The sequence below is a fragment of the Mytilus californianus genome, unplaced genomic scaffold (genome assembly GCF_021869535.1).
Source record: "Mytilus californianus isolate M0D057914Y unplaced genomic scaffold, xbMytCali1.0.p SCAF_4, whole genome shotgun sequence".
NCBI classification, from domain to species: Eukaryota; Metazoa; Mollusca; class Bivalvia; order Mytilida; family Mytilidae; genus Mytilus; species Mytilus californianus.
The window spans coordinates 125,013,446-125,039,348 of NW_026262690.1; the positions used below are offsets into that span (position 1 = coordinate 125,013,446).

General features: G+C 32.6%; 2 protein-coding genes across 4 annotated transcripts in view; one reads left to right on the top strand and one right to left on the bottom strand.

The window, feature by feature from the left end:
• The first annotated feature begins 1,013 nt into the window (after positions 1–1,013).
• On the top strand, positions 1,014–8,446 carry LOC127739339 (palmitoyltransferase ZDHHC22-like). The gene is made up of 2 exons (XM_052251016.1): positions 1,014–1,449; positions 7,488–8,446. The coding sequence occupies exons 1-2, from the start codon at positions 1,090–1,092 to the stop codon at positions 8,040–8,042; spliced, it is 915 nt and encodes a 304-aa protein (XP_052106976.1). The 5' UTR covers positions 1,014–1,089; the 3' UTR covers positions 8,043–8,446.
• An 8,453-nt stretch (positions 8,447–16,899) lies between these two features.
• Positions 16,900–25,903, bottom strand: part of LOC127739341 (UBX domain-containing protein 1-A-like) — a 28,550-nt gene continuing 19,546 nt past the window's right edge. For all 3 annotated transcript variants that reach the window (XM_052251017.1, XM_052251019.1, XM_052251018.1), the window contains 4 exons: positions 21,858–21,909; positions 21,119–21,226; positions 19,019–19,199; positions 16,900–17,021 (listed from right to left, as the gene is read on the bottom strand). In XM_052251017.1, coding sequence (XP_052106977.1) covers positions 16,978–17,021; positions 19,019–19,199; positions 21,119–21,226; positions 21,858–21,909 — 385 coding nt within the window. In that variant the 3' untranslated portion in view covers positions 16,900–16,977. The remainder of the gene's footprint in view (positions 17,022–19,018; positions 19,200–21,118; positions 21,227–21,857; positions 21,910–25,903) is intronic.

Sequence of the window (25,903 nt, forward strand, 5' to 3'; positions counted from 1 at the left end):
TGTATTTCGCATCTCGTCAACGTCATTAACATCAGAAAAAAGTTCATCCCAACTGACAGAATGAAGTCTTAAAGGAAATTTATTTAAATCTGCTTTATCGTACAACCAAATTGTAAATCTTGGACATTCTAAAATTAATAAAGATGCATCATGATCACTTAATTCAGACGGTAATTTAAGTACGTCGGCAATAGAATATTTAATTGTGTCGCTGATTATTATCGGGTCTGGCAATCTAATTAAAATATATATACTTCTATATCTGATTTCGCTATACTCATAAACGCAAGTTACGATTGATCGATATTTTTAGTAGATTGCGGGTCTAGCAATGTGCCTCTGTGTCTAGTCACCCTATTGGTTTATTTATTAAATTTTCTTGATTAAAAAGATTCATTGTATCATAAAACTTATTATTATGAATTGAAAATAAATTATAGTTCAAATCTCCTATTACAATATTCTCACTAAGCTGGTAATTCAATCCCAGTGAGTAAGTAAGTCTTGTCCAATAGTCATTGTCCGTCCACTCAGACTTATAAGCAAACATATGTTTAACCACGCCGCATCATTTCTGTTTGTGGTGTCTGTCCCGAGCCAGGAACCTGTAATTCAGTCGTTGATGTACATCATATTTGTTTTCTCGTCTGAATTGTTTTACATTTGTCATTTCGGGGCCTTTTATATCTTACTATGCGGAATGGGTTTGGTTCATTGTTGAAGGTTGACCTATAGTTGTTAACTTCTACGTCATTTGGTATCTGGTTAGATTTGTTTCATTGGTAATCACATCTTCTTGTATACATATATACCATCTTTCTCCAAACTAACACGTTCAAACACAGAGATACAGGGTTTTCAACAATTTTAAATAAAAAAGTGCTTATTTATTTATTTATTTATTTATTTATTTATTTCAATGTAAGTACAAAAGTGTAGCACGGAATTATAATGTCGGTCATTGGTGCAATAAATTAATTTTACCTGGTTATTTACATGGAAACGTGTAAACTTCCGGCCCAATCAAGCGAGCACTTGTTGAGACTTATTCGTGATTTGTTCTCAGTATACCGTTGTCATTCAGTAGAGATGGAGTTAAGAGAACGAAAACCACCAACTTTGACTGAAAAACTTTCCGATCATTACAAGAACAGAGATTTTACGGTGAAAAAAACACAGATAAACACAATTGGCGTGGCTTTCTTCTGGGGAATGTGGATTTCTCTTTTCATTGAAGGCCACATTTTGACTTTTCAACTGTATGGCGATGACTGGATAAAAACCAGCGTGATATTTGTATTGATTTGGTTTTCGGCTTGGCAATCGTTTATTAATTGGATGGGAACCTATTTAGTTGATGTATCAAAAGTTGACAATGCGGTGAAGGAAAAACATCACCCCGGGATTCTTCAAACACCAGCAGGCTGGTACAACTGTCCTAATTGTCAGGTAAAATTATAACTTTCGTCTGTTCGTTTATGGTTCCAAAATTTATTTAGCGATTAACCTTTTTAATAGTAACGTTATCTGCAAATAAAGTCACTAACTGCTCACAGGCGCTTGGCCATGGGTACAAGATTAAGAGAAAAATCATTGGTTGCACTGAATAGCCAATTTTCTATTTTTATGAGTAGGTCTTTTCACCACCGAACACCCAAAAAACCACCAACCTGCAAGAAATAAACAGTAATATTACACAATAAAACGATAAAAATAAATTAAATTGAGTATAATTTAATCAATTTTTAGGTGGTGTTCGGTGGTGAAAAGACCTACCGTATTTTTATACCATATACTGAACACTAGTGACTACTAAGTTTGTCTTACCTTATTTTACTACCCATACTTAAAAACAAGTAGGAAATTGAATATTCAGTGCAAACAATGCTTTTTTTTAATCTTAATCTTGTATCAAGCGCCTGTGCAACTGCTGACAAAAAATAAATTTAGGATTTAAAAGTGGTTTGTATTTTATCATGTTTATATATCTAGATTAAAGAAAAAGACTAATTATACATAAAGTTACTATATATATATTTAATCTGCAAAATTGAAAATAAAATCACATGATGTGCATAGTAAACACTGAAATCATGGTTTTCTGACAAGACTAACATCACAATTCCCTCATTTGAATAAAATGTTGAAGTTGTTATTGTCCTGTCATAACTTGAATATAAATCATAGTTGACAGATTATCTCGTATGTTAAACAGTTGTTTTTGTTTACTTAAATCATAACATTTTAAAAAGATTATATTCTCCTAATTTAATTACACGGGTGTCCAGTAAGCATAGGCATGTGATTAAAAGTTATAGTAAATGTTTCTGTGATCTCACACATTTATATATACAATGTTTATAAAGTTAGTAAGTAGATTATTTATTATAGTGACTTGTGTAATTATTACAATAATGTGTCAATGAGCATAATTTAACATACCGTAATATATACATATACATCCGACCCAATGGGTCTATAAGTCACCTAAATATTAAAGTTCATATTCGATTTGTGTCACGGATTTGATTAAAAGTCTCAATAATCGATTTATCTAACCAGAAAATATAATGAATAAATTAGGATATATGTTTATCGATAAAGTTTTATAAATGTGGACAGATATATAAAAATAAGAAGATGTGGTATGATTGCCAATGAGACAACTCTCCACAAGAGACCAAATGATATATATGTTTGTATGTTTATGTATAGCCAGTGCTTATTGTCTTTGGTAAAAATACTTATCTATCTAATCAAAACAGATACAGAGAACTACATGACAACCCTTTAGTTCTACTTATATCGTAATAAGAAGATGTGGTATGATTGCCAATTAGAAAACTTTGCACCATGCAGAGACCAAATGTCGTAGAATTAAGTTGGCAAATTTCTACGTAATTATTTACACTTCCCTTGTTCTCAAATGTTTAGGCTCGTACTCAAATAAGCCAAACGTCTGATTTCTATGCTGAAACAAATTTATGACAACGATAACCACTGGATTTCACGCTTCTGACTTATATTATAATTTCAACCAATTACCTATTTCACTGCACTGTCGTATGATCAGTCATGATCAGTCTTCCCAAAAATTTCGATTTCAGATTTTAAAACTGAAGGAAAATCACAATTTCATAAGAAAATATTTAACATTTTTTTAAATTAAATCCATGTGAAGTATCATAAATAATTATAACTGGATTTACATGTGTAGAACACACGACCAATCAATGTGTGTTTGTCTTTAATATTACGCGCCTATTTCTTAACAGAGACATATATACATGTGTATATATGTCTCTGTTCTTAATTAGGCCCAGAATAAGAAAAGTAAAGTCGCGCCAATTACTTTTGCAACTGCTAATAACAAGTGCTTGACAAAATTACAAATTTAATGTACATATCAATTTGTTTCTTTTAATACTTCCATGATCACATAAGACTCTTTAATACGACCTTATTTGAAAATAAAAAAGTCTTTTTTTATTCTAATACAAGCTTAAGGAACCAAGTCTCTCTGATTTTATTCACTTGGAATTGTATAGTTGGGTCAAGGCATTACGGTATACAATGTATTCTTAATTTATAAACAGCTGTAGAATGAGTCATAGATACGGAACGCCACAGCTGTCTTATGTGGAACTCTGATATTACTTTATGTTGTTTTATTATTACTTGATGATATTTTGTCTTTACTTAATATGGTTTTGACATTACGTAATGATGTTTTGATATAACTCAATATGGAATAGTCATTACTTAATGATATTCGATATTACACGTTATGGTTTCGTATTGACTTGATATAGTTTTGTCATTACTCGATGTGGTTTCACCATTATTTAATGTGGTTGTGTCATTAATCAATGTGGTTTTAACATTACTTGATGTGAATGTGACTTAACGTTATGTAGTTGTTTCATTACATGATGTGGTTTTGTTATTTTGTAATGATGATTTGCCTATTCTTTATATGGTTTTAACATTACGTAATGATGTTTCAAAATTTGACGATTTTACACTACATGATGTGTTTGTTTCATTATTTGATGTGGTCCTGTCATTCTTTGATGTGGTTATCCCATTACTTGATGAGGTAAAATCACGTGACCATTTCGGAAAAAAATATGTTCTATTTTTAAACAGATTTCAATATATCATTTGTTTAATGTGCTTTGAATGGATATCGCTATCCATTGAGTTAAAGTTAAAATTAAAGTTCGAGTGGTTGTTCAGAGTTGTTTGGTATGAAAAAGGGGAACGGTAGACAATAAAAAAAAAGTATTAAAAAGTTTACAGTATTTCGGACATAATTGGGATATCCCCAAACCACTTGGTCTTGTTGTTTTTATTCTAAGTTCTCAAACGGAAGCAGTATTTTTGTAATGAATTTGTAAAATATTCCACGGAACCCTGTGTCTCGCCTGATATTGCTGCTGTAAGTGTAAAAGCGTCATGCCGATCGGCTGTACACTTATCTATATATTTATCGGTAAAAAAAAAAATTAAAAAAAAATGTTTTTCTGTAGATGCTTTTTCTTGAAATTGAGGAATAACTCCTATACAAGTTTTAAAACACTTCATGGAGGTTTACAAATTTATCATGTCAAAACAGTTTAATTCGGTTTTATTAAACTAAAACAAAACTGTATGGTTTTCAACAATAAGCAAAACATATACCCTATAGTAAGCTATAAAAGGTCCCGAAATAAAAAAATTTAAAAACTAGAAACCTAACAATCTATAGATAGATAGATAGATAGATAGATAGATAGATAGATAGATAGATAAATAGATACTTTATTCTCTAAAAACTAATTACAAGTTTACAGAGAAACATACAATATAAATACAGATACAATAGTTGAGGTAAACAAATACAGTATGATATTCTAAAAGTACAAAATTATGATGGCATACATGTTTAGTAACATGTATAATGAAAGGTTAAACTCAATAGAAATTAAAAAAAATGGAGATGGAGACGCCGACACCACCATCAACGACGAAATATAGGTTTGTTGTGTATCACTGCCGCTACATTGATGTAGCAGGCTCGGCACAAATCAAAAGACTTGAACTTTATTGTTAACAAATGAAACACTTCCAATCAACTCACACTAAAGTTACAGGGAAACGGGGGGAGGGGGGCTCGGACTTAGCGACAAAGCATAAATACTATAAAATAAGAATTATCCGAATTTTTTTTTAGCGAACTTATATGAATATCAATCTTTTATTTGTAATCAATTGAATTCCCTGATCTACCTCGCACTAATTGAAAAATAAACTTTTTGGAATATCTGTTTCACATGTGACGACGGACATGTTCCAGTGGTCGTAACCATAATACCGCCATCTTTTCCTTGAATGTGAACTACCAAATAAAACCAAATCACTGGGTTTGTACTTTCTCGAATAACACGACGGGTGCCTTTCTGGAGCATCCGAGATCACCCCGATGGATTTATATTACCCAGTCATACCGATCTATTGAGTCAGCGAAATGAAACTGTTTTGTATGCCACCGCAGCTGAAAGTTGGGGGCATAATGTTTTACCCTTGTCCGTCCGTCCGTCTGTATAAGCGGTTAATTTAAATGAGTTGAGTGCGGCGGCATCACTTTGTCTAATTTACATTTTTTTCTCGTTTTGTGCTGTTACACAACTGTAACAGTCCGATGTAAGGTTAGGATTTAGCGCTCACATGCATGTTAAACTCCGCCACGTGCACTTTCTTTATGTACCTGTCCCAAGTCAGGAGCATGAAGTTCAATTGTTGTCGTTGTATAAATGTGTGTCTTTTTTTTTTGTAGATTGTTTAAATATAAATAAGACCGTTTGTTTTGTCGTTTGAATTTTTTCACATGGTGCATGGTGGCCTTTTGTAGCTGACCTGACTATACGGTGTGTTGAAGGCTGTACGGTTGCCTATATATGATTTCTTACACCCACTGCATTTAAACTCTGGTGGATAGTTGTCTCATTGTCAATCACACCACATCTAACTTTATTTCAACTTCTACATGTATGTTACGCTTTGTATACTGTAACATTGTTTATCTTTTGTACGCATACCCAGGAGCCCTCTTTTCGGAAGCCCGAGCAAAAGTCCTTGTTCCGCGATAGAAAATTTAATTACGAACTCATATAAGATAGCTCGAATTTCAACTCAAAATCTTAATTAATCTGAATGAGACTTAAATTCGAATCTTACTCAAACTCAAAAAGTGACTCAAATTTAATGTTGTAACTAGAACTCTACCTTTAAATGTGACTCAAACTCGAAGTCCAACTCGAAACTCAGTGCTAACTAAAACTTTAATTCTAATAATGACTTGAATTCGAAATCGAAGACTAACTCAAAGTATAACTCAAGCAGTAACCCGAACTTTAATTTGAACTCTAATTCGATGGATGGCCACACTCATCCAAGGCACATACAACATGTAAATCTATCTAAAAATAGAACAGGTTTTTCCGAATTGGTCACGTGATTTTACCTCATCAAGTAATGGGATAACCACATCAAAGAATGACAGGACCACATCAAATAATGAAACAAACACATCATGTAGTGTAAAATCGTCAAATTTTGAAACATCATTACGTAATGTTAAAACCATATAAAGAATATGCAAATCATCATTACAAAATAACAAAACCACATCATGTAATGAGACAACTACATAACGTTAAGTCACATTCACATCAAGTAATGTTAAAACCACATTGACTAATGACACAACCACATTAAATAATGGTGAAACCACATCGAGTAATGACAAAACCATATTGAGTAATGACAAAACTATATCAAATCAATACGAAACCATATCGTGTAATATCGAAATATCATTAAGTAATAACTATTCCATATTGAGTTATATCAAAACATCATTACGTAATGTCAAAACCATATTAAGTAAAGACAAAATATCATCAAGTAATAATAAAACAACATAAAGTAATGTCAGAGTTCCACATAAGACAGCTGTGGCGTTCCATAATAGACAATATTACATGTAAGTCAATGTCAGAAAAATATCAACTTTTTTGTACGAGGCTTAGAAACTGGAGAAGGTCGAGGTTTACCGAGTACCGAATACAAAACAGTATTTTATTCCCCTAAACGAGCCTCTATTTGTGAAGAAAAGCGACGTGATAAGAAATCGAAATTGCACGAAATATCACTATGTTTCTTTATTAGATAGATAAAGACAACAAGAAGTGTTCTAGCTGTAGTATTAAAGAATTTAAAAAGATTGCACATCACCGAAATAGCTTCGCTAACAGCAATCAATTTTAAATTTTACATTGAAAGCAAATATGTGAGTGATTATTGCACATTTTGAGCATTCTGTAAAAAAGCCCAAGTAGTACACATTTTGCCAAATTGAGAATGCATACCGAGTGTCTTTATTAACTCTAGCACTTATTACATGTAAGCTACAAATATAATTAAAAAGCTTTATTGTATTTCAGGTTGATGTCCCACCAAGAGCGTTCCACTGCAAGTACTGCAACAAGTGTGTTCTGAAAAGAGATCATCACTGCTTCTTCACTAATTCCTGCGTTGGATTCTATAATGAGCGGTTCTTCATTATATTATGTATATCACTAATCTGGTGCAATGCATTCGCCTCTTTCCTACAAGTCACCTACCTCAACCAAACAATACCGCTGACCCTTTTTGATATCCTCAATTACTTTGCACCAGTTGCATTTTTCCAGATGTTATTTGGGAACATGACATTTTTCCAGTTTTTCCTAACGCTTCATTTGTTTTTCACGGTTGGGTGCTTTTTCAGTGCTATATTCTTCACATATTATCATTTGTTCCTGATCTGTTACGGTATGACCTCATTTGAGAGTACCAAGAAAATGAACATCTATTCACACGACACCGCCCTGGATAATTTAAGATCTGTATTTGGCGCATTGCGCCTAATTCCTCTACAATTCATATTTCCGTTTAGAGTGGATCAAATTGACGATGGAGTGAATTGGAACATCAGGAAGAGAGTCAAGGGAAACTGAATTAAGGATAAGGGAAATAACACTTTAAAATCACTTATGCGTTTGTGTCCACCATTTTCATAAATATATTGTAAGCTTCAAAGTAACACCGTCTACTTTACTTCTGTTTCACATTAAGAAGCATTCATAAAACTGGTTTTCACAAATGCATTAATGATTGCAAAGAATTATCTCCATTTACCCTTGCCTTCACCCCTTTGAAAGACTAAACTTGTCAAGTACATTGTGCATAATATGAATGTGTTCGGATAGTTCCATATGGCTCATTGTCGACAGTCGTGTTCAGCTATGAAATCATGGACCATTAAGGATGTAATATTTATTTATGAATCTGTTTATATTATTTGTATAGATGTGTCTGCATTTTTATATTTATATTTTGTTAATAAACACAATGAATGTTCTTTTGTGTACCACTTTAAATATAAAAAAGAATGTAGTATGATGGCCAATGAGACATACATTACATCCACCAGAGACCAAATGACGTATATGTTAGCAACTAAAGGTCACCGTATGGCCTTCGACAATGAGCAAAACCCATACAGCATAGAAAGCTATAAAAGCCCCGACATGAAATAATGTAAATCAATTTAAACGATAAACTCAACGTGGCCTGATTAATGTACAAAACAATAAACGAAAACCAAATATGATAAACAGCAACAAACGACAACCACCGAATTACAGGCTTGACTTTGGACAAGCACATACAGAATGTGGCGGGGTTGAACATGTTTGTAGGTGCTCAATCCTCCCCCTACCTGGGACAGTGGTGTTACAGCACAACATAAGAACTAACTGTAAAAATCATTTGAAAATGACTATTACCGATATGAGAGCACTCGCAGTTACTGAAAGCGACTTGCTCAAAGCCAATAACAATAAATAAAAAAATTATACATCCGAAACAAAATATCGATCAGTGCACATCCAATGGATCTAGTGAAGAGACGAAATGACAGTTTGAGAAAAAAACATGATCAAGTCCACTGATCGAGATCCGGCGGCGGCGTAAATTATTTGTATTAAACTTTACATTTCAGAGGGAAGTAGACCTGGAATGTTCATACCTTGTATACAGATGCCCTCTGTTACAAAGTTTCTGTCTGTCGTATTCCCATTGTCCTTGACCTAATTTTCATGGTTCAATGACTGCTTAAAAAAAAAAGTAGAGTTTTTTTTTGTTATGTGAATTTCTTATTATGAGTAATAGTTCATACTCTATATTTGGTATATGGGTTCCTTGCATTGAAGGTCTACATGTCCTTCAGACAGGGTTCACCTGACCTCGACCTCATTTCATGGATCAGTGTTTAAAGTTAAAGTTACATTAGGTCCGTTTCTCAGATACTGTAAGCAAAGGTTAACTATGTTTAGTGTATGGAATGATTGAAAGGTGTATATGTCAAGTCTGACAGGTTTCATCTGACCTTGACCTCGTTTTCACGGTTCATTGGTCCATGTTTAGATTTTTTGATTTGGTCTGTTTTTCTATAAGCAATAGGTCAACTACATTTGGTGTATGGAATGATTTTAAGGTGATCATGTCTGTCGAACAGGGTTCATCTGAACTCTTAACCTCATTTTCATGGCTCATTGGTCAAACCGGATAAGTTTTCCTGGTTAAGTATGTTTCTTTGATACTATAAAAAATAAAGTCAACCATATTTGATATATGGAATGATTGTAGGGTTCATCTGACCGTGACCCCATTTTCATGGTTCATTAGTCAATAATAAGTTTTCATGGTTTGGCCTCTTTCCTGTACACTATAAGCAAAAGGTCAACTATATTTGGTGTATGTAACGATTATAAGGTGTACATGTCTTTTTGGCTTGGTTTATCTGAACTTGACCTCATTTTCATGGAAATTTGATAATGTTTTAAAACTTCATGTGATACTTGTAGTAAAACTTTATCTTTAGGAATATCAATATAAAATAAATCGTGAATATCAAAGCAGCCGAGACAAATCAGCGTGTGCACTCTTGTTATTAAACTTAACAAATCACAATCTTGGAAATCTTTCATAGTCAATAAACCATTACTGAGGTGGGGGGAGTCAATGGAAAGGAGAACTTATTGAATTTTTTCTCAGAATCTTAACCATATAATGCCATTGTGCACCTATTTTGTTTTTGATGCAAACATTATTAAATTTACCATTGCTTCATGGGGTACATATTCTATATCTGCAAGTCCTACTCTACCCCATTTTAGAATTTATTGAAATTTCTCAGAATCTTAACAATATAATGCCATTGCTCACTCTTTTCTAGTTTTTGATGGGAATTTTTTCAATTTGGGTTTCCCTACGCATATCATGGAGTTTGCCATTGCTTTAAATAGGGGGTGCCCACTTAGTATCCGCAACTCCTCTTAAACCCCTTATTAGAATGTGATTCAAACTTTCTCCGAATCTTAACCATTTATTGAAGTCTGCATTATATTTATATTCACCAAACAGTGAGTTATAAAATCATTTTAAATAATGGATTATTCGTTTTATCTTTTCAAAAGTCACCCGCCACATTCTGTATGTGCCTGTCCAAAGTCAGGAGCCTATTATTATTCAGTTATTGTTTTTCGTATATTAATTTGTCATAAATCAGGACGTTAACTTTTTCGTTGGAAAACTTCCCATTTTGTCATGTGGGTCCATTTATAGCTGACTCAGTATACGGTAAGGGTTATGCTCATTGTTAAAGACAATAAGCCTTGGAGCGCATTGTTCAACCAGAGACATATAATACAATATTTCATTATATGTTTCTGGTTCGACAGACGTAATATTCATGTCAGGCAGCCGGCAAAATAGCCACTGCTTTAAAAGAACAATTCAAGAAAAAGCCTAGCAATTTCTTACCTAGTCATTGTTTTAACTACGTTACGCTATGCTAATGACCCATAAATCCTTATGGAAAATTATTGCTAGAAAAAAAGGGTCATATTGGGAACATTATACTGAACCCTCTACTTCTACTATCTGTATGATATAAATAATACAAATCGATATTTTATCAATTAAATAAAACTATGCGCATCCCGATTTCACTGTCTACTACCCTAATACTTGGATTCTAACTGAAAGATTTACTGACAATGAGATACAATACACACAGGTTGATCCAGTTAAAATCACTCTATGGTGTTGATAATAAAAGTGCCTGTGATTGTGGTTGATTCACTCAGACATACCATCAGTATATTCAATAGATACATGGTCATAAATCTAAAACACCAGCAAAAATCATCTTGTAAGGACTTTCTAAAAATACGGAAATATATATGGTATGATTACCAATGAGACAACTATCCACCAGAGACAGGACTGAGTGTCAACATACATTTTATGATGGTATGATACTAAACCCCTAACGGGAGGGATTGTGCTTGATTTTCATATGATGAAGACATAATCTTTCAATCAGTTAAATTGTTTAATTGAGGTCTGGAGCTGGCATGTCAGTAACAGCTAGTAGTCCTTTGTTAATTTATGTATCATTGTCATTTTGCTTAGTTTCTTCTGTTACCTATTCTGACATCGGACTCGGACTTATTTTAAACTGAGTTTTACTGTGCGTACTGCTGTGTGTTTGTTTTTTTTACATTGGCTAGAGGTATAGGGGGAGGGTTGGCATCTCACAAAACATGTTTAATACCGCCGCATTTTTGCGCCTGTCCCAAATCAGGAGCCTCTAGCCTTTATTAGTCTTGTATGATTTTTAATTTTAGTTCATTTATATGTTTTGGAGTTTAGTATGACGTCCATTATCACTGAACTAGTACACATTTTTGTTTAGGGGCCAACTGAAGCACGCCTCCGGCCGCGGGATTTTCTTGCTGTGTTGAAGACCCATTGGTGGCCTTCGGCTGTTTTCTGCTTTTTGGTCGGGTTGTTGTCTCTTTGACACATTCCCCATTTCCATTCTCATTTTTATATGAGCAAAACACGACGTCATACGAAAGGAATTGCACACATAAATTCGGATAGTATCTCATTTAAATATAGTTTTTGAGGCAGGTGTTGTTTCATTTTTGATTCTGCTGCATTAATCGAACATTTATATATTTATTGTAGCAATTCAATATGGCGGCAAACGCCTGAGTTACCACAAATTTGAAAGTTAATAATAGCCAAGGAAAAAGACACAAAACAGTTCATACACAGCAAAAAAATAAACACAAAAAAGGCAAAGGAACAGCGCTTGCATTGCTGTTCTTCATCTCGAAGTCACAGTGAGGCCTTCAACATGGGGTAAAAAAACTCTCACCTCACTGCAAGTTTAAGACGGCCCCTAGCACAGGCTTGAGCGGAATTCTTTGCAAAAACAATTTGTATAGACTCACAATGATGTTTAACTTCGCCACATTCTGTAGCCTGTAGTTCAGTGATTGTAGTTGTTCATGTGTGTCATATTTGTTTTTCGTAAATTGTTTTGTTATAAATTAGGCCGTTAGTATTCTCAATTGAATTGTTTCATATTTTTCATGTCGGGCCTTTTATAGCCAACCATACGGTATGGGTTTTTCTCATTGTTGAAGGCCGTAGAGTTGCCTATAATTGCTTACATCCACTTCATTTGAACTTTGGTGGATAGTTGTCTCATTGGCAATCATACCACATCTCCTTATTTTTATATATCTGTAAGATGTAACACCACCTAATCGGGCTGGTAAAAAAAGAACCGATACTGGAAAGTAGTACATATTTAAAACAAAATAGTTCCTACGAATAGGTTTAAATCTTAAACTATAGGAGACTTTTGTTATGCCTTCTACTCAAGGAATATAAACCCCAAGCCAGGAATGTCACATTATATACCCTGTCTCAAACTTGAATAACATATAATATACTGTAAATTCAGAAATTATTGGGAGGTTTTTATTACTGTGAACATTGCGACTTCTTGAGTATCACAATAATAAAAACTCTCATTCTGATATCAAATACATAATTTATATCTGTATGTAGCTTTTCATAAAATCGCAATAATTAAACTTGTTCAATCTTCAAAAATTGCAATATTTATGAATTTACAGTATACGTAGAGTACAGGTTCCAGCCCCAGGAAGTAAAGAATCAGATCTACTCTAAAATTGATAGGTTGATTTTCTAGACACTATAAAATGATTCTAACGTCTTGTATTTCTTAATCAAATGGAGAAGGTATAATTTGCAGTTATCACTACCAAGGACGTATATATAGACAATAATAGTGCATTGACTTGACATATCAACGATATAAGGATGAGGCTTAGAAACGGGGAAATGCGAGGCTCTGCCGAGCTTTTTCCCCGTTTCGGGCCGAATCCTTTTATCGTTGATATGTCAAGTCAGTGCACTATTATTGTCTTTATACTGCAATCTAGAAAAACACATTTTCAATTGTTGTTTAATGTGTTAATGTTATTTATTTGATTTGAAAATTTGGAAAAATCCCCCTTTTAAAAAGGCCTCATATCAGGCGGAGAAATATACAACACAATGAAATGTACATTACCAGTCCAGGGTTGCGTTCAATATCGTAGCGGCTACATAGGGCTACGTAGATTTATGACTATTGAACGTGTAGCTAGCCTACCTGCTACATTGATATTGATAGCAGCTAGGCTAGCTACTCATTCAGTAGACAAAAATCTACGTAGCACTACGTAGCCGCTACGATATTGAACGCAACCCTGTTGAAACCCGCAATCGATGGTGAACGAATTTGTTTGAGTATGGACTAAAATATCAACAATAAGCATAAAACATAATGATTTATAGGTTAAAAAAACAATTAACAAGTGAAATATGTTTATCCAAAAATTGTAAAGTAATAAGTTTGAGTTGTTCCAAGCTTCGTTGTATACATTGGAAACAAGAACAGGTCGAAGAATTAAATATAGTTTCGGCAACTTCTATTTAAATATTCATGAGGAAAAGTCATATCGGGTCAGTGACTGTATACGACATAGAAATATACAGTCAACGCATTTTGACTGCTCAAATAGAACGAGTGCAGTATAAATGTTAGTTATACGTCCTTGTCACTACACATAGGCAGTAGATATAAGATGTGGTATGAGTGCCAATGAGACAACTCTCCATCCAAGTCAAAATTTGTAAAAGTAAACTATTATAGGTCAAAGTACGGTCTTCAACATGGAGCCTTAACTCACACCGAACAGCAAGCTATAAAGGGCCCCAAAAATTACTAGTGTAAAACCATTCAAACGGGAAAACCAACGGTCTAAGACATATTTAAATATTAATTCATAGTGATTGTATGCTTCTAAAAACAGAATAGTATCCTGCAATCATACTAAAGATTGATTGATTAGTTTATTGGTGTTTAACGCCACTTTCAACACTATTGTGCTATTTTGTGGCAGTCAGTTTTTACTGGTGGAGGAAGCCGGAGTGCCCAGAGAGAACCACCGACCTTCCGTATGAAAACTGACAATCCTAGTCAATTAAGATTGGAGTCCAATGCACCTGCCCCGTGCGGGATTCGTACTCACAACCTCAGTGTTGACAGGCTAGTGATACAGTAGTTCGACTACTAAGACCACTCGGCCACCGAGGCCCCTTATACTAAAGAGATGAGTAGATGATCATTCCTGTATGCTTAAAAAGTACATTGTGTATTGTGATTAGTCGTCCTTGTTTATACCTACAAGAAAGTAACATCTCTTAAAACAGAAGCTGATTTTTATCAGCTATAGTTAGAGGAGGGGATAAGGCGTCTGCACAATGCAAGGCGGTGTTGCCGTAGAAGTGAGAAGTCAAAGTACAGGTTCCAGCCCCAGTTGGGGAGGAAATAAAGAATCAGATCTACTCTAACATTGTTAGGTTGATTTTCTAGGCACTTTATATATATGTTTTTATCCAACGCAATCATAGGTTTGAACGTTGTTTTAAATTTAGACTTATTTATAATTTTTCGTTTGGGCTTGTATTATATTTGCCTTCGGGTTTATATGATCCGTTCATCCTATTTCGACTCTTCAAAATTCAAGAGTCTATCCTAAATTGAGGTAAATTATATGGCCTTCCAAATACCGTTTCGATTCCTAACATCAGTGAAGAGACATTAATTGTCGAAATACGGATATGGTGTACAAACTTTTGCATCTTATGTTTGCGGTATACCATCTTTTCCCCAAGTTTATTGTTTTCTGATTGGTATTAAATTAATAATAAAGATCCATTTTGTTACATCTTGTGATTCCTTTATTTGGCAATCGCCAAAGGCAGTCAGCAGGATTTAAGAACATCCGTTGTTCGACCTGTTAGTCAAATGCGATTTGTTAAAATATACTTTTTCACTTTTTTGGTCTTTTGGAAAATCTTGTTTGTGCTGTATGAAGACCCCTCTACCAAGAAATTTGTTTTGCATGCACACGTATAAAAATGGCCGTTTTTATCCAACGCAATCATAGGTTTGAACGTTGTTTTCAATTAAGACTTATTTATAATTTTTTGTTTGGGCTTGTATTATATTTGCCTTCGGGTTTATATGATCCGTTCATCCTATTTCGACTCTTCAAAATTCAAGAGTCTATCCTAAATTGAGGTAAATTATATGGACTTCCAAATACCGTTTCGATTCCTAACATCACTGAAGAGATATTAATTGTCGAAATCCGGATATAGTGTACAAATTTTTGCACCTCATGTATGCGGTATACCATCTTTTCCGAAAGTTTATTGTTTTCTGATTGGTATTGAATTAATAATAAAGATCCATTTTGTTACATCTTGTGATTCCTTTATTTGGCAATCGCCAATGGCAGTCAGCAGGGTTTAAGAACATCAGTTGTTCGACCTGCTAGTCAAATGCGTTTTGTTAAAATATACTTTTTCACTTTTTTGGTCTTTTGGAAAATGTTGTTTGTGCTGTATTTAGACCCCTCTACCAAGAAATTTGTTTTGCATGAACACGTATAAAAATTGCAGTTTTTATCCAACGCAATCATAGGTTTGAACGTTGTTTTCAATTTAGACTTGTATATATATATATATATATATATATATTATCAGGTTTTCTGCATATTATTACTGTAAATTATCAGCCGAGAGTCACAATATGAAGCTAATTGTAGAGTGACTGCAGTGAATGAGTTAAAAAATGCTTCATAATGAGTCAAGGAGCTAATATTTTACAGGGTTGAACTTATCAATGCTAGTTCAAACATATTGACGTCAGTGATAAATCTGGATCAATGTTATTAACGTCTGGTCAACATATTTGACATCATAAATCCGTAATATGATTATGAAGAGCTGAGCAGACTGATACAGACCGAGGGAAGACAAGTATACATATGTAAAGACATGGAATGAATAATACGTCCTATTCTTACTTTGTGGCATGTTCCATCATTGTCCATGATGAAAACTGAAATAAACTATGACTGACAGAAACTGACATTTGTGCACAAAAACATCAGATATTTGTAAATGGCTGCATCCAAAGGTACACAAATTCAGGTCATTATTTGTAACCCTAGAACTATGTTGAATCCCTCAAGGTAAAGATTGAATAAGATCTGGCTTTACTCATGATAAAATCTCCAATAAACTACCGTACATGCTATCGTATATCATTTCTTAATTATATGGAAAACTAACAATTATAGCTTAAATATACAACCAATTACTAATTATTTGAGATTTTACATCATTCTATCGAACAAATAAGTGAGATTCTAACCTCCCCATTAAAAGCAAATCTAAATGAGGAGAACCAGTGCAAGGGTTATAAGGAATAGTTCATGTCAAACAGTCTTATTCTTTAGAAAACTTTAGCATCAATCATACCATCATCATATCATACAAGTGTTCTACAATGGAATTATTTAAGCATTTTCTTTACATAGTAAAACATTTATTCAGAGCTTAACATAAATAACATAAAATGTCTGTTGTCACTATAAGTTGGCATCACACAGCTTTGGTTACAATTAGTACAGCAGAAGGGACCAAATCTACAATAGAAAATCACATGATCAATAAAGTAGTGTCACATATAATTTCAAAGTATAAAAACCACAGTATTTTCTTTTAATGCTCTTCATGGCATTATAATTCTTTTAGATTTGTGGACTATTCTGTCTTTCATTTATTTTCTCACCAAATCTCAAATTCTACATTTATTTATCTGCGACACCTCTTCAGGTAACACTTAAATTCATTTGAATCCCATTAACCTTCATTTGCATATTGAAGGATGTGTGACTTTTTGTCGAATGTTCAATGTTGCTTAATTCTACAAAATGATCTGAATAGTGAAGTTACTGGCCAATTCTTTCTCTGATGACCATAAATCCAAAACTTACTTAAGAAATAAATGATTCTTCTTGTAATTTTATTGGGGTGTAAAAGTGTTGATCGTGCTCACATTTTTAGAATGAAGCGCAGAAGCGCTTCATACAAAATGTGCTTATGTCTACACTTTTACACCCAAAAAAGAAGCATTCATTTCTTATAATTACATTTTTATGCTAATAAGACCATGAAAAATTTTTTTATCAAGTTTTCTTTTATTTACCTGTGCACCTTTTTTGTGGAAGCACATGTCATCACGAATGTAACATTCATTTTGATATGAAGGTTAATTTTTGAATGACAAGCGATTGTTGTTAGCCAATCAAACTAACGGATTCTCCTGAAACATACATGTACCCGGTAATGTAATTATATATAAATAAGAAATAAATGATTTTGATTATTTGACACTTGCCCTATCTTGCTGCATTTGAAAATGACGCTCAACAGACGAACTCAATCACTAACTGACAATAAACTCGTCCAATTTGACTTGAAAACGATTTACAAATGGTGTGATAAAACGCTGGTCTATATTTACAGAAAACGTTTTTCAATCTGTATTTGAAGGGTATAAATAAGAAGATGTGGTATGAGTGCCAATGAGACAACTCTCCATTCAAGTCACAATATATAAAAAATTAACAGGTCAAAGTACGACCTTCAACACCAAGCCTTGGCTCACATCGAACATGAAGCTATAAAGGGCCCCAAAATGACTAGTGTAAAACAATTCAAACAGGAAAACCAACAGTATAATCTATATCAAAAAAGAGAAATGAGAAACACCTATGAACCACACCAACAAAGACAACCAATGAACAACAGACTCCTGACTTAGGACAGGTGCATAAAAATCCAGCAGGTTTAAAAGTTTTAACAGGCACCAATCTTCACCCTAACCCGAGACATTAGTGTAACATTACAACATAAAAAGACATGCCTTTTCCTCAATTAACCAAGAATTTTCCCCAGTGACCTGACATTTCATCTCTTTAAATTACCAATAATTTTCAATTCACTAAATAGGTTAAGAATGTGCAGTCTCTAATAACAAATCCTTGGGATATTAAAAATTATACTTCAATATTAAGATCACTTAATTTCATCACTATCTTGAAGAACTCGAAAAGATCTATCAAATGATATATGTCTACAGACCAGGTACTAATTAAAAGAAATAAATATTAAATTGCTTTCTGATGTCAAACTTACCAAGAATTTTAAAAATATCTATAACTATTTATTCTCAAGATTTTCTTCGTAACATTTCATTAAAACTTTTCCCAGTTATTTGAAAAAACAAATAACCATTTTAAGATTTTTTTCAAAAATATCTGTTTTCAAAGATGCCCTTGACTGTTAAAACCTATGCAAAAGTATGGAAGCAAAGTCAAAATTGACATCAGAACACCTTTGTTCGATGAGGTAGACCTAAGCGAAGGAGCACTACTCTTTAAAATTGCAGGTATGTTTGTGTCAGGCTTTTTCACAAATACGTTCTTAGCTTGTTCGTAACACATATAATTTCAATTTTTGTTTCACATGAATGCTACAAAAGAACTGATGCAACCGACTAGAAAAAACAATAATGAGTTATCTCCCATTACCCAGCTCTTAACCTCACCCCTAAAATGATCCTTGGAATCTTACTTACCTAATTGATCTAATGGTTTTTCATAATCTTCACGCTGAAACACTTTTTTAGGAAAGTTTGTCATCAAAGAGAATGGTCCTGGTGGGTCAGTTCTGTTCATTTCTATATATAATCTCACTGCTGCTAATGGTTCCTTGGCTGAAAATGTTTGTGTTAGGGGTTGTCCTGAAGGGAACCTAATCTGTAATAGAAGAAACAATCCTAATATAACTCTTAGAATTGATTGGTTGACTTAGTGTTGTTTGCTCAACACCAAAAACGGACATTTTTTATTTATCAGAATGAGAATCCCATTAAACCATAAGTTTTACTGTGAGCTATTGCTCACTAATGATACTGAGGCTATTCGGTAAACAGGAAGTTGACGAGTGATGGATATGAAAACACATCAATCAGTATAGCAGGCAAACATGAAGCTTTCAGTTTCATGAAGAAATTTCAGAAAGCTTTGATTTGCAGTTCCTAAGGTAAATGTGAGGACAAATTTTCATACATGTTCATTATGTGTTAGAATATTGTAAATTCAGAACTCATTGTGAGGTTTTCATTAATGGGAAAAATGCGACTGGGTGAGTATCGCAATAATAAGAACTCGAATTCTGAATTCAATACATATATCTGCATGCAGATTTTCCTGAAATCGAAATAATTAATCTCGCATTTTTGTTTAATCTTAAAAAATCGCAATAATAAATAAGTATTTTAAATTCAGAAATTATTGCAATGTAGTTTATATCATTGCGAAAATGTCAATAGGATATGTTTTGCAAAAATAAAAATTCTCATTTTAAATTTTGTCAGCATTATCTGAAGTTGCAATAATTAATCACACATTTGTGTTCAACAATATAAAAATAAAGAGATGTGGAAATATTGACAATGAGACAACTTTCAATCCAAGCTTTAATACTTTGGGAACAAATGATACAATTACACCACTTATCAATACTCAGACAATGTCAGAACTTGCAATGGTATTTTAAAATTTGTTGTAATAGAAAATTAATGTGTAAATTGATACTTTATGTAATATTAGGTATTACATAAATGTTTTTTTCTTCATATAAATATCTTAAATAACGTCAATTTAATAAATATCTTAAATAACGTCAATTTAATAAATATCTTAAATAACGTAAATTTAATAAATATCTTAAATAACGTAAATTTAATAAATATCTTAAATAACGTAAATTTAATAAATATCTTAAATAACGTAAATTTAATAAATATCTTAAATAACGTAAATTTAATAAATATCTTAAATAACGTAAAATTAAATTAAGTTGACAGCAAGAGTTTGATGCAAACTGAATTCACTATTAGACTCACATCTAATATGACTTATGTTTTTCAGTAACAGCAATAGATAAAGGACCACACATATATAGCATCACTAGATATGTTTACTTGCATTCGTAGTCTGTAGTGTTTCTTATATTTTTGAGAAATGTGGTAGGGCATTAAATATTTGAAAAGGATAGAACTGTTCACCTGGAGTATCATGCAAAATAAAATGCAGAATAGTCTATTTTTGAACAGTAGGAATAGAGACAAATATGTGAATAAATCCCTTTATTTTTTCTTAAATACTGTTTTTACTAATCTTAGATTGAGTGAGGGGTCTGCAAAAAAAACCTTAAGGGTAAAAATACTTGTAAGTCATAAACATTTCAGTATAACTTACGATCAATTTTAATCGTAAGATTTTTTGTGAAAAGAGTCACAGGCCTTTGAAGTCTTTAATAGGACTTGCTGGGACCATTGGACATCAGAACGTCATCCATATACTGTAAATTCAGAAATTGTCATGTGCATTTGATATTGCGATTTTTAAAGAACGGACAAAAATTCGAGATTAATTATTGCAATTTCAGGAAAATCTTCATACAGATATATGAATCAGATATCAGAAGGTGAGTTCTTATCATTGTGATACTCAACCAGTCGTATTATTGGCATTAATTAAAACCTCACAATAATTTCTGAATTTACAGTACTAGTGAACAGGCAATTTCCATGCTTTCTTTATGAACTGTGCTCTAGTGATTCGAGTCTATTCCTACAAAAGGTCATAGCAATCTCCTACTTTTTATTTACCTGTAATCGACAGTCTGTATATTCCTTTTTAACAGCAGGTGTCGCTACAGGTGCAGCAGAAGGGGATGGTGCTGTATTGGGTTTTTGTGTTTCTTTATCTTTGGCAAACTGAAAAAAAGAAGTACAGTGTCAACTTACTGAAAATTTGCATAACAATGCACTTTAAACATAAAATACAAAATACATTTTCATTACATATAACTTTGTAGTATAAAAACACTAGTATTTGTTAAAATGGCTTATTCAACTGGTTTTAAGCATGAAACAAAACATAGTTGCTCATTGTTGAAGGCCGTACAGCACTTTGGTTGTTAACTTCTATGTCATTTGGTACTGGTGGAGAGTTGTCTCTTTAACAATCATACCATATCTTCTTATATTTATATAACAAGTTTAACAGTGACACAATCTTTAATCATTTGCCAAGCCCAGAGCATGTTTTAAAACTCAAATAGATTAAGTATGTTATTATCATTTCTTTCACATTTTTCATGAAATATTTTTAAAATTAATTTCTCTTTACATACTTTGTTAAGAATATTTCTAAGTATTATTTTAATCACTCAAATTTGACTATTTTTTTTAAATGTTTAGACCTCACAAGCAAGCACACACAAAATTTCCATAATTTTGATCAGATATAAATATCAAAATAATCATTGAAGACCTCTGATACAACTTTCAGATGATCATCAATAAAAACTCTTTTTTATAATCTTTATCACATCTTTATACAAACCTTAGCTGCTCTATCTCTTTTATCTTTTTCTATCTGATCTTTTACTCTTTGTCTGAAATAGAATTGGGAATTTTTTTTTCAAATGATGCCTTCAATTGTCAATTTATGTTGATAAAACAGTCAAATATAACATCTTCAAGTTGAAAAACATTTTATTTCTGCCAAACAAAAACTGTTACTTCAAATAGGGATTTGACAAAACCATCAAGGGTTCTGATGTCCTTTCACACTCTCTGTTCTGGTTACACTAAATTTATAAAAACTACCATTTCATTACTCATTTAAAACAAAGAATTCATATCATTAAATCACATGTTATATCCATAAGCAGAACTTCCCACGAAACAAAGTTATTTCAAGCTTTTTCAGAAGTTATTTTATGCTGTTTCAGATGTTATTTTATGCTGTTTCAGAAGTTATTTTATGCTGTTTCAGAAGTTATTTGATGTTATTTTATGCTGTTTCAGAAGTTATTTGATGTTATTTTATGCTGTTTCAGAAGTTATTTTATGCTGTTACAGATGTTATTTTATGCTGTTGCAGATGTTATTTTATGCTGTTTTAGAAGTTTACGGACTACATGTCATAAATGCTGTACTAATATCAGTGTATTTAAGTTGTCAATAGTATGGTACAGCTACCAAAAAATAGTTACCGGTAGCAAGAGTAAAATGAAAAAAAATGCTTTACTGCATACTTCTGAATTAAGCATCAATGCTCGATGACATTGCTAAAAGATGTATAAAAATTAGGGATGTCAACTGGGTAAACAATTACTAATCGAGTACTCGTTGGCTTTATCGAGCGATACTCCAGTTCTCGCTCGGGAATATATCTACAACTCGGAAACACAAAAATATGTATTTTACATTCTTTGGTTTGTTGTTCATTGGCGGAAAACCAGCTACATAAGTATCTTTTACATAAGTATCTGGGACAAAGAATTACACACCATAATTAATAGCTCATTACCTACAAGTACTAATTAGGGGGAAAAAAACAATAATCTAATCAATATAATTTAATGAACATCTATTTAAAAATTATAACAAGGAAAAACCAAATCAAACATTAGTATTTGGTAATCGTTAAGAAAACACATTTAATGTTTACAAAGGCGTATGGATTAGAAGTTTAAGATAACTATTCACTGACGGTCACCAGAGTACAACGAATTTATTTTATTAGTAAACATTTTCTTTTCAACTATTATTGGAAACAGTCTGTTTTGCAACTTTGTAAATTGCAGTCTTGCAGACAAAAATATTTCCTCTGAAGGTACCGATGTGACGGAATGGCTAAGACATGTTTAGTTTAAAGTGTTAGCTTAGGTATGGCTCACGTATTTTAGGACGCATTTAAAAAATGACAATTTAGCATAAGCATTCGAAATAAAATGTATTTTATTTACTAGTATGATTAATCAGAGATGCCTATTTAATTTTCCGAAAGAGGTTCTCAAGAAGATCAATTTTATATAACGAAGACAACAATATTTAATAAAAAAACGATTAGTCGAGTATCTTGGTAGTATTTGATACTCGGTACTACCGAGCGATACTCGAATACTCGAGTACTCGTTGACATCCCTAATATAAATAGTTGAAGGGCATCTGATACAGTTTCACTTTATATTGTCATTATCATAATTTTGAAATATGCTGAAGGCCTGGGCGAGTTATAAAAAAAATTACCTAATAAAACATAGGTCACCATGCTTGTTTTTTTTTTAGAAAATTGAGGCTGAAAATTGAGGATTTTTGCACTTTTGTTAAAAAAAATTTGGAGTAGATATTCTTCTTCATAAACTAATAAGATTGGATTCATTTTGAAGATGTGATAAGTGAAAATAAGGGAAAAATAAATCAATACAAGAATAACTAGTTAATTATTCAAGCCATGCTTAACATTATGGATAAGATGCTCAAAGTGGGATATTTTTTTTACCTTAAAATGTGAAAATCAAGAGGTTCTTATGTCATTTCTCTCATTTTTCTACATTAACTGCCTTTTGTCATGCTTTCTCCAAATAACAAATAATAAAATGCTTCGCTGGACGCAGCTTGATACGACCGCAGAGGTCGAACCCTGAACAGTTGGGGCAAGTATGGACACAACATTCAAGCTTGATACAGCTCTGAATTTGGATTGTGATTAAATATTTGACACAGCATAGGTTTCTGACACAGGAAGAATGTGGTCTAAGAACTTCAATTTTTTTAATTTACCTATTATGGTCCAATGTCCAAAATCAAAATACATGGTTAGATTCAGCATATCAAAGAACCCCATATATTCAATTTTTGTTGAAATCAAACAATGTTTAATTTTGGACCCCAACTTGGACAAACTTGAAAACTGGTCCCATAATCAAAAATCTAAACACATGTTTAGATTCAGCATATCAAAGTACCCCAAGAATTCATTTTTTGTTAAAAACAAACCAAGTTTAATTTTGGACCCTTTGGACCTTAATGTAGACCAATTAAAAAAAACGGGACCCAAAATTAAAAATCTAAAAACACGGTTAGATTTGGCATATCAAAGAACCCCAATAATTCAATTTTTGATGAAATCAAACAAAGTTTAATTTTGGACCCTTTTGACCTCAATATGAACCAATTTGATAGCGGGCCCACAAATAAAAAATCTAAATACATGGTAAGATTCAGCATATCAAAGAACTCCATATATTCAATTTTTGTTGAAATCAAACAAAGTTTAATTTTGGACCCCAATTTGAACCAACTTGAAAACTTGGCCAAAAATCTAAAATCTAAATACATGTTTAGATTCAGCATATCAAAGAACCCCATATATCCAATTTTTGTTAAAATCAAACTTAGTTTAATTTTGGACCCCAACTTGGACCAACTTGAAAACTGGGCCCATAATCAAAAATCTAAACACATGTTTAGATTCAGCATATCAAAGAACCCCAAAAATTCAATTTTTGTTAAAATCAAACTAAGTTTAATTTTGGACCCTTTGGACCTTAATGTAGACCAATTCAAAAAACGGGACCCAAAATTAAAAATCTAAATACACGGTTAGATTTGGCATATCAAAGAACCCCAATAATTCAATTTTTGATGAAATCAAACAAAGTTTAATTTTTGACCCTTTTGACCTCAATATGAACCAATTTGATAGTGGGCCCACAAATAAAAAATCTAAATACATGGTAAGATTCAGCATATCAAAGAACCCCATATATTCAATTTTTGTTGAAATCAAACAAAGTTTAATTTTGGACCCCAATTTGGACCAACTTGTAAAGTGGGCCAAAAATCTATAATCTAAATACATGATTAGATTCAGCATATCAAAGAACCCCATATATTCAATTTTTGTTGAAATCAAACAAAGTTTTATTTTGGACCCCAACTTGGACCAACTTGAAAACTGGGCCCATAATCAGCATATCAAAGAACCCCAAGAATTCAATTTTTGTTAAAATCAAACTAAGTTTAATTTTGGACCCTTTGGACCTTAATGTAGACCAATTTAAAAAACGGGACCCAAAATTAAAAATCTAAATACACGGTTAGATTTGGCATATCAAAGAACCCCAATAATTCAATTTTTGATGAAATCAAACAAAAAAGTTTAATTTTGGACCCTTTTGACCTCAATATGAACCAATTTGATAGCGGGCCCACAAATAAAAAATCTAAATACATGGTAAGATTCAGCATATCAAAGAACCCCATATATTCAATTTTTGTTGAAATCAAACAAAGTTTAATTTTGGACCCCAATTTGGACCAACTTGAAAACTGGGCCAAAAATCTAAAATCTAAATACATGTTTAGATTCAGCATATCAAAGTACCCCATATATTTAATTTCTGTTGAAATCAAACAAAGTTTAATTTTGGACCCCAACTTGGACCAACTTGAAAACTGGGCCCATAATCAAAATTTAAACACATGTTTAGATTCAGCATATCAAAGAACCCCAAAAATTCAATTTTTGTTAAAATCAAACTAAGTTTAATTTTGGACCCTTTGGACCTTAATGTAGACCAATTTAAAAAACGGGAC

What these genes read in the sequence shown, in the direction of transcription:
- LOC127739339 (XM_052251016.1), top strand. Translation starts at nt 1,090, where the DNA reads ATGGAGTTAAGAGAACGAAAACCACCAACTTTGACTGAAAAACTTTCC. An exon ending in ACAACTGTCCTAATTGTCAG is followed by an intron (nt 1,450 to 7,487) that starts GTAAAATTATAA and finishes ATTGTATTTCAG; the next exon opens with GTTGATGTCCCACCAAGAGC.